The sequence below is a fragment of the Chiloscyllium plagiosum genome, chromosome 42 (genome assembly GCF_004010195.1).
Source record: "Chiloscyllium plagiosum isolate BGI_BamShark_2017 chromosome 42, ASM401019v2, whole genome shotgun sequence".
Lineage (NCBI taxonomy): Eukaryota > Metazoa > Chordata > Chondrichthyes > Orectolobiformes > Hemiscylliidae > Chiloscyllium > Chiloscyllium plagiosum.
In genome coordinates, this window is record NC_057751.1 from 10,834,617 (window position 1) to 10,848,460 (window position 13,844).

General features: G+C 41.4%; 1 protein-coding gene across 50 annotated transcripts in view; it reads left to right on the forward strand.

Annotated features, from left to right (window-relative positions):
- Positions 1-13,844, forward strand: part of LOC122543116 (calcium/calmodulin-dependent protein kinase type II subunit beta) — a 265,513-nt gene that overhangs the window by 158,610 nt on the left and 93,059 nt on the right. For all 50 annotated transcript variants that reach the window (XM_043681394.1, XM_043681397.1, XM_043681395.1 and 47 more), the window contains exon 12: positions 9,184-9,226. In XM_043681394.1, coding sequence (XP_043537329.1) covers positions 9,184-9,226 — 43 coding nt within the window. The remainder of the gene's footprint in view (positions 1-9,183; positions 9,227-13,844) is intronic.

The following is a 13,844-nucleotide window of genomic DNA, read 5'->3' on the forward strand; positions in this document are numbered from 1 at the left end:
CCACCTATCGCAGTCCCAACCCCCCTCCCCCAAGTCCCTCCTCCCTACCTTTTATCTTAGCCTGCTGGACACACCCTCCTCATTCCTGAAGAAGGGCTTATGCCCGAAACGTCGATTCCCCTGCTCCTTGGATGCTGCCTGACCTGTTGTGCTTTTCCAGCAATACATTTTTCAGCTCAATGGGTCAACTGGCCGACCCCTGTCGCTATTTCTTGTGGTCTAGTGTTGGTCATCTTATTTAAGGATGCATTGGAAGCAGTGCAAAGTGAGTTACTTGGGCTAACACTTTGCAGATTACTGGAGACAGAGTCAAAAAATGTGGTGCTGGAAAAGCACAGCAGGTTAGGCAGCATCCATGTAGCAGGAGAATCAATGTTTTTGAGCATAAACTCTTCATCGGGAAAGAAGAGCTTGTGCTCGAAATGTCAATTCTCCTACACTTCGGATGCTGCCTGGCCGGCTGTGATTTTCCAGCACCACACTTTGACTCTGGGCTGACTCTGGGCTAACACCGTGTTGGTTTGTGTCCGTTGGGATTTTGAAGAAGCAACATGATTGAAATCCATAAAATATTGAGGGATCTTGATGGGATGTATGTGAAAGGATGTTCGTGCTTGTATTGCAATCTCGAGTTAGGGTTCCAAGATTAATAATTAGATAGATTAGATTACTTTTTTTTTAGATTAGATTACTTACAGTGTGAAAACAGGCCCTTCGGCCCAACAAGTCCACACCGACCCGCCGAAGCGCGATGTTCGTGCTTGTATTGCAATCTCGAGTTAGGGTTCCAAGATTAATAATGAGGGTCCCAATTCAAGACAGAGAAAATGTTTCCTCCTAGGGTTGTGAGTCTCTTCCTCAAAAGGCAGTGGAAGCAGTCTTTGACTATTTTTAAGTAAGAACTGGACAAACTGTTGGGACACAAGGAATTGTAAGGTTTTCATGTGTACGCTAGAATGTGGAATATTGCAATTAGCAGTGATCTTCTTGAATGGCAGAGCAGACTCGAGGGGCTAAGCGTATGTTTGTATGTAGAGACATACATTGAATGTTCACAAAGAATTGTCCAACTTGAGAAAGCAAATTTATGCGTTCAGCAATAAATAATGAAGCATATCCAGAAAGTGAGGAGAAAGTAAGCAAGTTCTGACAAATTCTGAGCTGGTTTTGACAACCCAGAGTAAAGTTTCCTTTACCAAGAATATCATGGTGAAACCAAGCAGGCCTAGCTAAAGAAAGCATTTGTTTTTGGTACTTGAAAAACTGAGTTGATGAATTGTTGACAAATAACATTTAACTGAACAAAAATATAGATGACTGAAACACTGTACAGCTGTGCACCAGGACTGAAAAGCAAAAGCTTGCACTTGTACAGCATTTTTTGAATGCTTAGGTTATTCCCTGTGCTTTACAGCTATCGAAGCACTTCTGACCTCATTGTTACAAGATGTATACTCCTGTATGTACAGCAAGCTTCCACAAACAGCAATTAAATAAGTGAGAAGCAAATCTGTTTCAGTGATCTTACTTGAGGAATAAAGATTTGAAATTATTGTTTGAAGAAGCTGAATTCTTGACTTCAAATCCTACCATGGGATGTTTCATGTTGACTGAAGACTAACAATGCTTCCTTCAAATAAGTTCTCAAAAAGGTGATTCCTCTGAGTACAGCACTTGCACAGTTTGATGCAGGAGTGTAAGACTAGATTATGTCTGACAGTCTCTGGAATGGAACTTGTGACTGGAAGATGACATTGCTGCCAGTGAGTGAGGAGTGAAATCACATGGCTGTCTGACTACAAATTGAGAGCTCAAATTAAAAATAGATAGGTGAAGTTGAATTGCAGAAGCTCAGCACAAACATTGAAATAAGATTATGATTTGGGGTAAATCCCAGAAGGTCATAAGTGGATTGATTTCTGAAGATTATACTTTTCTTGGAATTTGCCAAAATGCCAAAAATAGTTTTCAAAGATACAAACTCATTTGCAAAAGTCACATGAAAGAAATGAGAGATCTGCCCAGTTCCTTTGCTTACCTGTTCAAGGACGTTGTGCATCTAAATTATGTTCTGTTTTTATCATCAATCATGAGACATGAGAATCGCTGTATGGGCCAGCATTCATTTCTAGTCCCCATTTGCCCTTAGTGGTGAGCTACCTTCTTGAACCACTGCTGTCTCTGTGCTGTAGGTTGACCCTCAATGTTGTCGGGGAGGGAATTCACAGATTTTGACTCAGCGACAGTAAAGAAACAGCGATATACTTCTAAGTCAAGATGATGGTGGCTTGGGGGGTATCTTGGTGGTGTTTCCATGTATCTGCTGCCCTTGGCCTTCTGGATGGAAAGAGGGCTTGCGTTTGGAAGGTGATGTTGAAGGATCTTGGATAAATTCCTGTAGTGTATCTTGTAGATAGTGAACATTGCTGCAATTGAGCAATGGTGGGAGAGGAAGTATGTTGATGTGGTGTCAGTCAAACCCGCTACTTTGTCCTGGATGGTGTCAAGCTTCCTCAGAATTGTTGGAGCTGCACCCGTCCATGCAAGTGGGGAGCACTTCAGTCTCACAGTTGACTTGTGCATTGCAGAAGGAGAACCAGGAGGTGAGTTCCTCACTGCAGTATTCTTGGCTTCTGACCTGTTGTTGTAGCCAATGTGTTTATGTGGTGAGTCCAGTTGAGTTTCTGGTCACTGATAGCTCCAAGGATGTTGATAGTAATTAAAGCACCATCGAATGTCAAAAGGTGATGGCGAGATTGCTTCTTATTACAGATGGTCGTTGCTTGGTATTTGTATGGCATGCATGTTACTTGCCACTTGTCAGCCCAAACCTGTATATAGTCCAGATATTGTTGCATTTCAACACAGACTGCTTCAATCCCCTAAGGAGTCGTGAGTGGTGCTGAACATGATGCAATCTTTGGCAGTCATGCCACTTCTGACCTGATGATGGTCAAAAGGTCTTTGATGAAACAGTTGAAGATGGTTGGGACAAGGATACAACCGTGGGTAACTTGTGCAGAGATGTCCTGGAGCTGAGATGACTGGGCTCCAAAAATCACAACCATCTTCCGATGTGCCAAGTATGACTCCAACCACCTTGACATCAAGGCTGCATTTGACTGAGTGTGACATCAAGGACCCCCGATTCCCATTGATTCCAGTCTTGAGACCTTGATGTCAAGGGTAATCACTTTTAACTCACCTCTGGAATTCAGCCCTTTTGTCCATGTTTGAATCAAAGCTGTAATGAGGTGAGGAACTGATGGGCGCTGGCAGAACCCAAACTGAGCATGACTGAGAACCTTATTGTGAAGCAACTGCTGTTGATGACACTTTTCATGACTTCATTGATGATTGAGAGTAGAGTGATGGGGCAGTAATTTACTGGGTTAGATTTGTCCAGCTTTTTGTATACAGGACATACCTGGATAATTCTCCACATTGGTGCATAGATGCCAGTGCTGTAGCTGTAGGAAGAGCTTGTCTCGGGGAGCAGCAATTCCTGGAGCACAAATATTATTACCAGCATGTTGTCAGGGTCCATAGACTTGGCCGTATCCAGTTTCTCCAATCATTTCTTGGTCTCATATGAAGTGAATTAAATTCGCTGAAGATAGGTATCTGTAAAGCTGAGGACCACTTGAGGAGGCTGAGATGAATCACCCACTTTGCATTTAGAGTCATTGAGGTGTACAGCACAGAAACAGACCCTTCGGTCCAGCCTGTCCATGCCGACCAGATATCCCAACCCAATCTAGTCCCACCTGCCAGCACCCGGACCAAATCCCTCCAAACCCTTCCTATTCATATACCCATCAAAATGCCTTTTAAATGTTGCAATTGTACTCGCCTCCACCACATCCTCTGGCAGCTCATTCCATTCACGTACCACTCTCTGCGTGAAAAAGTTGCCCCTTAGGTCCCTTTTATATCTTTCCCCTCTCACCCTAAACCTATGGCCTCTAGTTCTGAACTCCCCCACCCCAGGGAAAAGACTTTGTCTATTAAACCTATCCATGCCCCTCATAATTTTATAAACCTCTATAAGGTCACCCCTCGGCCTCCGACGCTTCAGGGAAAACAGCCCCAGCCTATTCAGCTTCTCCCCATAGCTCAAATCCTCCAACTCTGACAACATCCTTGTAAATCTTTTCTGAACCCTTTCAAGTTTCACAACATCTTTCCAATAGGAAGGAGACCAGAATTGCACGCAACATTCCAACAGTGGCCTAACCAATGTCCTGTACAACCGCAACAATTTCTGGCTGAAGGTCACTGCAAATGCTTCAGTGTTATTTGTTACTCTGATGTGTTGAGGATGGGGTTATTTGTGGAGCCTCCTCCTCCTTCAGTGTGTTGTTTAACCATCCATCACCATTCAATTGGATGTGGCAGGATGCACAGCTAAGATCTGATCCTTTGGTTGTGGGATAGCTTAGCTCTGTCTGTTACTTGCTGCTTATGCTGTTTTGTATGCAAGTAGTCATGTTTAGTCGCTTCATCCTCAGTTATGTCTAGTGCTGGTCCTGGCATGCCCTCCTGCACTCTCCATTGAACCAGGGTTGATCCCCGAGCTTGCTGGTAACAGTTGAATGAGGGATATGCTGGGCCATGAGGTTACAGATTGTGCAGGAGTACAGTTCTCCTGTTGATGGCCCAATCTTAAGTTGCTAGTTCAGTTCAAAGTCTGTCCCATTCAGCACAGAGATAGGGCTACACAACACAATGGAAAATTGTGAAGACAGGACTCTCTGCAGAAGGACTGTGCGGTGGTGACTCCTACCAATGCTTCATACATTTGTCATTCTAATGCATTTGCAGCAGACAGATTGGTAAGGATGAGGTGAGAAGTGTTTTTCCTTCTTCTTGGTTCCCTCACCACCTGGCGCAGACCCAGTGTCACAGCTATGTCCTTTCGGAGCCAACCAGCTCAATGAGTCATGCTGCTGCCAATCCACTGTTGGTGGTGGATGTTGCTATCTCCCACCCACTGTTCATTTTGAGCCTTTGTTATCCTCCGTGCCGCCTCCAAGTCTTGTTCAACATGGAGGAGTCCTGATTCAGTAGCTGAGGGAGGATGGGAACCAGCAGGAGGCTTCCGATCCATGTTTAACCTGAATCTGTGTGACTTTGTGGGGTTCGGAGTCTTTAAGTTGTGAGAACTCCTCGGGCAACTCCCTCCTGACTGTAAACCACTGTGCCATCATCTCTGCTGAGTCAGGCATACCGATGGGACAGGACATTTCCAGGGAAGGTGGTGGTGGTGCCTGGGACATTGTCTGTAAGTTATGATTCCACGAGTATGAAAGTGTTAGGCTTAACTAGTCTGTGAGACAACTTTCCTAATTTTTGGCACTAGCTCTTAGTTGTTTATAAGAAGGACTTTGAAGGGTCAATAGGGCTGTTTCTGCTGTTGTATTTTCCATTGAATTATGTTGTTTCATGTTGGTGTTTTGGCAAAACTTTGAGATTGAATTTTAGATTGCCATAGAACTTCAGTCCTTTATCAAGGAGGGAGTCATCAACAGCAGCAGAATTGTATTCCAGCATAACCTGTTACCTCATGGCCCAGCAGATCCCCCACTCAACCATGACCATGACTCTCTTCCAGAAGGGCTTATGCCCAAAACATCGATTCTCCTGCTCCTTGGATGCTGCCTGACCTGCTGCGCTTTTCCAGCAACACATTTTTCAGCCATGACCATCAAGCCCAGGGGTCAGCCCTGATTCAGTGGAGAGTCCAAGGAAGGAGGTTACACTGCTTGCTATTTTCTAGCTGCACAGTTGGTTTATTTATGAGAGAAATCACTGGAGTGAACAGAATTTAGATTGCATGTCCTGTGAGGGCAGTGCTTGAATAACTGACCACTTTTAATCAGAACTTATAATTGAAGAGAACATGTATGTGTAGAACCACAGGAAAGAACGAGGTTCTCAATGAATATTTCTCCTGTGTTTACCATGGAGAAAGGCATGAAGACTTGGGAACTTCGGGAATTCATGGTGATGTCTTGGGGACAGTCCATATCACATTGGAGGAGGATTGGGATGTATTAGAATGCATAAGGGTGGATAAGGCTCCTGACCCTGATCAGATGTATCCAACAGCACTGCAAGAGGCTAGAGAATAAATTGCAAGGGCCCTGACTGCTATTTTTGCATCAACTTTAGCCATGGATGATGTCCCAGAAGACTGGATAGCGAATGTGCCATTATTCAAGAGGGGCTGCAGAGAAAAGCCTGGGAACTATAGGACAATAAGCTTAACATCTGTGGTGGGTAAAGTGTTTGAGAAGATTCTGAGGGATAAGGTTTACATACAGAGAAGGTAGTATGCATATGGGAATAAGCTTCTAACAGAAGTGGTTGAGGTGGGTACATTAACAACATTTAAAAGGCATTTGGACAAGTAGATGGATAGGAAAGGTTTAGAAGGATATGGGCCAAGTGCAGAGAAATGGGATTCGCATGAATGGATATTTTGGTTGGCATGGACCAGTCAGGGCCAAGGGGCCCGTCTCCATGCTGTAGGACGCTATGATTGTAACTGGCACATCTGTTCATTGCTGCACCTCAGTTGGAATCAGCTCTGGCTGAAAGTGGGCAACAACATGCATTGTTTGAGTCAGATGAAGCCTCCTTCCAGACTTTTGAGTACACAGTCGAGGCTGACAGTTGAATGCAGTATCAGGGAAATACTGCACTGTTATGAGTTAAATGTGCTAGTTGCTGGACATGAAGTTGATCCAGAGTGAACATACCTATAGCAACTATTTTCATGAATGGACATCGGTGTCAGTTGTGATATCCAGAATGGCACAGGAAGGGGCAGACCTTATTAGCATAAATAAAGAGAAACAAATAGAATTGGTGAGGAGAGAGGGGGGAGAATAACAAGAAGGCCCAATTAATGGTTGCTTAAATGAATGTGCATGGTTTTTGGAGCAAAATAAGTGAATTAATGGCACAAATAGAAGTTAATGGGTATGGTCTTACGGCTGTTACAGAACCATAGTTATGAGGAGAACAAAACCGGGCATTTAATATTCGTGACTAAGTGTCTTTTCAAAAGGATAGCCAAGAAAGAAAGCCAGGTTATGGGTAGGTTAGTTAGTCTGAGATGGAAAAAAATATAATACTAAGAAATAGTCCTGGATTGGAAAGCTAGTAACCATCTGGGTGGAGTTAAGAAATGACAATGGGGAGAATTGAGTGGTGGGAGTGGTCTATCACTCCTTTACTGAAGCTATATTTTAGGACAGACTGAAAAATCAGGAGATGATCAGGTCTTGTAAGAAAGGCAGTGCAGTACATTCATCTTGAGGGATTTTAATCTTCATGGAGATTGCGAAAATCAAGTTGACAGAGATACCAGTGAGAAATTCATAGAGATTATTTGGGACAGTTTGTGGTCATAATATGTGATGAATCCAAGCAAGGTTTGGGTCAAATAATATGGAATCAGGCAGTTTTAATAAATGATGCCGGAGTGAAAGATATTTTGGTAAAGATTGACCATAAGATGTAAAATTTAGCTTTCATTTTGAGACTTGCATCTGAAACAACTGTCTTAGACTTTGATAAGGGTAATTACATTTGATTAAGGGTGGAGTGATTGGAGGAGACTTGGAAAGGCAATGAGCAGAAAAGATAGCTGAGCATTAATAATTTTAACTACACTACCAGCAGCAATTGTGCCTTCAACTGCCTAAGTCCTCTGCTCTGCAATTTCCTTCCTAAATATCTCTACTTCTCCATCTTTCTGACCTCTTGAAAGCTAATGCAGATATTTGCAGGAAATACAGTGCTAACTGAGAGAAGACAGAGAGTTGTGATAAGAGGGGCATTTTCAGGATGACAACCGGTAACCAATGATGTGCCATAGAGATCAGTGCTGGGCTCACAGTTCTTTACAACATATATTAATGACGTTGAAGAATGTGAATATACAGTAGCCTAGTTTGCAGCTAACACAACAAAAAGTGCGAAGGCAAGTAGTGAGAATGACAAAGAGTCTGCAGAGGGTTGTAGACTAATAACGTTTATGGGCAGAACTTGTCACATGGAATATAATATGGAGAAATGTGTATTCCTGCACTTGGGCATGAAGACTAAAACAGCTGTCTATCACTTAAATGGAGAGAAACTGTAGATAGTTGCAGCACAGATGGCATTGTCTCTTTGAGATCTTTTTCACAAGCTACCATCCAAGTTCAGCAGGTAATAGGAAAGGCAGATGGAACTTTGGCCTTCATTTCAAAGGGAATGGAGTACAAAAATGAGTACCTCTTCATAAAATTATACAAGGCACTCTGCAGTCCATGCTTCGAATAACGTGAAGAGTTTTGGCTTCCGCATCTAAGGAAAGATACTCCGGTACTCCAGAGATTCACTAGGTTGATTCTGGGTCTGGAGGGATTTTCTGATGAGGAGTGGTTGAGTAAATTGGGTCTTTGCTTATTGGAGTTCAGCAAAATAAGAGGCAACCTTGATGAAACCTGCACGATACTTTGAAGCATGACAGGGTCTCAAATACTGAGAGGTACTTTCCCTTTCTGCAAGAGACTAGCACCAGAGGGCATTATCTCAGAGTGAAGGATTGCACATTTAAGTCCGAGATAAGGAGGAATTTCTTCTTTCAGGATAGTGAATCTATGGAATTCTTCACCACTGAGAGCTGACAGGCTTGGCCGTTTAAATTATTCAAGGCTGAGATAGACAGATTTTGTAATCAGCATGCAATTCAAGGGTTATAGGGAAAGACGGAAAAGTGAAGTTGAAGATTATCAAATCACATATGATCTTATTGAATGAAGACACAATGGGCTGAATGGCCTCCTTCTGCTCCCATGTCTTATGGATGTACTGTCTTTCACAAGAGAACTTATATTGAGGCCCTTGCTACCTCCTCAAATGGAATATATGAAGAAGAGCAGGGCATTTTCACCAGTACCTCAACTAACTTGAGTAAAACAAATGATCTGGACACGTATCATCTCGCTGTTTTGAGAGCTTGGTGTAGACAAATTGACTTTTGCATTAAACAATGGCTGCATCTTAAAAAGTGCTGAATTGTTTCTGAGACATGTGGGAAACTGGGTTTGTGAATAGGGCTTGAAAACTATGATATGATATTTGAGTTGTATCCATTGACTGATGTTTTCCTTCTATCCCATCCAGGGTGCCATCCTCACCACTATGCTAGCAACACGGAACTTTTCAGGTAGGTTTCATTGAAATTCTTTGTTTTGAAAGTAATTTCCTTATTAATCCCATTGTGAGATGTCACTTGACATGAATTGCAGGCGTTTGATGCATTTGCCACCTCACCAGTGCATTCAACCAGCTTTATCATGGTTTGCAGATGAAGTTTGATGACAAAACAAGGAGCTGAAAAATTTGGGAGGGGAACTTGGCTCATTTGTCGTCTGTATAACACACCAAATAATTAGTTTTTCCAAGAGATAAAAAATAGCTGCCCAGTGAAAACCCAGTGGGAAATCGTCACACATCATAGAAACTGGAATAATACAGTCAAAGTGGAAACTAAAGCTTGTTGCACTGAACATATTCCAGGTTTTTTGTCATGGGAAATTGGAAGGTGCTTCACTACTGGATAAGATAAAGGATGATATGGTGTAGTCTCAAGCCCAGTTGTGTGCCTCTCCCAACTCCTTGATATCCTTATATCAAAACCGTCAGTAACTGAGCTTGAATCAACACGAAAATGCAGTTTCCATGGAGAAGAAAATGGCACATGACAGCAACATTGATTTAACAATATTCTCCTCTTCCCTGTCTTAAGGGGTGATCTCTTGTTCTTAAACAGTGCCAACTCATTTTTGTTGTTCCCTTAATACGTGTAATGAACAGAAATCTGTCGATCTTAGACTTCAGGTTTACAATTGACCCAGCAGTAACTTCATTTGTGGAAGTGATGTCGAAACTAGTACTACCCTTGACTTGGAAAATATTTTGCTAACTTCTCCTGTAAAGTCTGTCTCTCTAACCACTAGACTCTACCCACATTCCAAGACACTTTGAATAGTTTCTCTTTAACTTTCCATCAGTTGCCTTTAACAATGTGAAAATATAAACCAAATCGCCACTTATCCTTCTCACTTCCCTGAGGACCATCTATAGTTTGTATAATATTCTCATAATGTAACCTTTTTGAGTCCACCTTTTAGTTTGTAAATAAATGCGAGGGATAGAGAGTTGGGAAGGTTTCAGGACAGAATTCTCGAGAATTGGCTTCAGGTAGCTGAAAGGTCTTCAAATTCTGCAAGAATTGCTTTGGCAAAAGTCGTGCACCAGTGGCCAAAAGCTGAGAAACAGACTGTTTGAGATGGGATACTGGGTTGGATGGGTATGGAAGTCATGTGGGTGAGGCATGCAAAGGAGGGAGATGAATTTCAGACCAAGTGATTGATATTCAGCAACCTAGAGGAAGTGTCTTTGTCATGTTATGAACCTGGCTAATGTTAGTACTGTATAAGTCAGATACCAGAATGAAATCTGCTTTGACAGTCAAATTTTGTTTTTTGCAAAATTAAAATGAGATTTTTCACTAAAACAGACACACAAGGTGCAGATTTGATTTGAGCTATAAAACAGATGTCAATTGCACAAAAGAAATAAAAATGAAATAAAACAAATAATGTATCTAAGCATATCTCGACAGTTGCAAAGAATTTCAAGTACACAGTGATGTAATATCTCATCCACTCTCCAACTTCAAAAAAAAGTTATTTCCCTTTCCTATCAAATTTGAAGGTTTGACTTAGGTGCTTTTTCTTTGCTTCCTTCCTGTGAGCTGTGAATTCTCATCTAACTGAGAGCTTAGACTTCCTCAGCTTTCAACTACTAATGCATTTTTAAAACCAAATGTTCCAGGTTTGTAAGTTGCACAAACAATCCTTTTTGCCTGCATTAATTAGTATGAACAATCTCTTTTTTTTGAGAAGAGACTGTACTGGCATCTACCTTTGGCCAAGTGTTCTTTGAACTGCCCAAAAACTTTTCCAATCCCTGTGTTTTTCAAAACTAAAATTAATGCTTGATTATTCTAAACCCAGCAGCAAGTTCATATCTTTTAACATCATCTTTGTCCTCTCATAAGTCCCTACAAAATAATCAAGCTTCAGGAGGACTTCTGTCATCTACTCTCTGACACATACCTGATTAAAGTCATGGTTTTAGAAAGACTGACTCATTTATTACTAACCCTTCACAAAACTCGACTGGCATCTATATGCCACACATTTGAAATCCACATTCAAGGAAAATCGTCTTAATATCTCTGAATCATAAGCTTTTGGCCACTGTTGTCCTAGTTTATAGCTACATCCTCAGTGTACACATTTTGCTTCATGCTTCTTTTTTCTCAGTTTATATCCTTTGTGAAGTAAATAGTCTTGCTTGATAATGTATTATTTTAAACAGTGCCATACCTCAGAATGTCAACTACTTGCATACGAATTCTTTAATTCTCTAATTGCTTCCAGTAACGTGAAACATTTTGACCAAATGCTTCCAGAAACTCAATTTATTTTTCAACTGGATTGAAAGTCAGCTAATGGATTTTGACTTTGCTGTTGTCGCATTTGTTAACTGCTTGTCGTGTCACTGAGACTGTGTTGGCAGATCCCTGCACCAAGGGTTGCTGTGCACAACTTGATATGTTGAAAACAAATGTGCATTGATTTGAAGTCAGCTCGAAGAAGTGTAAGCCTCCCATGATATTACTGATTATGCATTATCCACCATTTCCCTTTCATGTTTCACAGCCAAGCACTTTAAATAAATCTGAGGTTGGAAAACAGAGCAATACAGACATCAGTCATTTTCATACAGCAAAAGCAATCAAGCCTATTCAGTAAAAATGCATCATTCGATTCATCTTGTTCCAACAGCCTGAATTCACCCTGTCTTGTTTGCTACATTTCAACCGTTTGTTCACTTTCAAAGCAATGCACACTGTAAGTCACACATAAACCTTGGCAAAGCCACATCCTTTTACCTTTCTTTTAATGATTCATGTCTTCTCAGTTTTACTTTGTTATCTTGTAGTCTGCGTGTATATTTAGCAAGTATTAGAGATAATGCAGCTATAGCTGTTTTTTTCCCATCTCATTTATGGGATGTGGGAGTTGCTGGTAAGACGAGAACTTGTTGCCTATCCTTATCTGCTCTCATTCATCACACCCAGTCAATGTCTATTCAAGTCACTGCACCCTTTGATTAGAAGTCATGTAGAGCAGAAATCTCATCTTCTTGCGGTTTTGGTGGTTTATGCTTCACTCTGTTATTCCATTTCATGATTGACTCTGAAGTCTGTTGTCTATTCCTCACAGCTGGACTGCCCAGATCTGTTGCCAGAAGCCCCCTGTCCTTCCCTCCAATCCACAGTGAAGGAGGAATTCCAGAAGCTCCTCTATGCTCATGCTTGTTTGTGAAATTTATGATCTGGTTCATGTCAGACTGTGTGCACCCAAAGTCCAAGCTGCAGTTACAAGTTTTGTTTTATTAACTGCTAAATTACATTTGTAAATGTCCATGAGAGGTTTTGTTCCATCTGCTGGAACCATTGCAGTGGTGGCACTATGCCTACAATGAATGAGCAACCTTGGAGTAATTGAGTGGCTTACGAGGCTATTTTGGAGGTTAGATGTCAATCACATTCTTATTGTAATTGAGAGTCACCCATATTTCTGTGGGTCTGCAAAGAGGCCAGGTCACACGATACTGGCAAGTTTCTTTCGCAAAGGTCGTCACTGAAACAGGTTTTTAAATGATAATTGAGAAGTGACATGGTCTTCATCATTAATAACTACTTGTTATTTCATACCTTATTTCATTCACTGCAATAACGTTAGGATTTGACCTTAAGTCTTTGTTATTAACCCAGGTCTCAGATCATGTGTTACATCACCAATTATGCTCCCGTTCCCTGAAGCCCAAAATATATACTCCCCACCACCCAAAAAGTAGGCAAGGAAGAACATTCAGATCTGAAAGCCAGTAATTGCTGGGCAAGTCATTTGGAATTTCAATTTATTTAGTTAACAGAGAGAAGACCTTCCTGCTCCAATGTAACAGATGGTTTCAGTCCATTTATCAATGTTTTTATACAAATTATGAGGGAAACCAATGAACCTTGAGAAACTGTTAATTTTTTGGGTCTAGATATTTTCATGAAAGAAAGTGAGCAACTTCCAGTGATGAACAATAAAAGCAATAAATAGAACACTTTTCAGAGCAGGGTTGGAGTTGTTTGCTTGTAAAGTTAGTCAAATTTGTTTTATGTATGCATTTCCTGAGAGTTTGTTGCTGATAGATAGCTAAAAGTTCACTATTCTCTTCACTTGATAGGATTGTGCTTTGTATTTAGCCTGATTGAAATTTCAGAAGGAAAGTCAGCTTCCTGGTGGCCTGCTGCAAATTAGGTCTGAATAAGCTGTTCACTATGTTGTTTTCCCAGTTTCCTGTGGAAATCACTGATCAGCTCACGATTTAACTGACAGCACATTTCAAAATTAGATCCCCAAAGAATAAGAAGGGTCTCTGTCAAATCGTGTGCCATTTTGAAGGGGACCACTCTGGGGCTATCTTTCACAGTTGGTATCTGGCTTGTAGAATTTAGATAGTTGCTTCAAATCAGTCAAATCAGTGGGCTCAGTTTGAGAAACCCTTTGATCTACTGAAAATGAATCCAAACTTGAACCATTCCTGCATGCATATAATTCCACGTGCAGTGGTCAACGGTGGTGGCAAGTTCTGATTCTTCGGTAAGAAAAGATCTCCACTGATTTAAGATGCACAATAGGATTCAAGAGAGG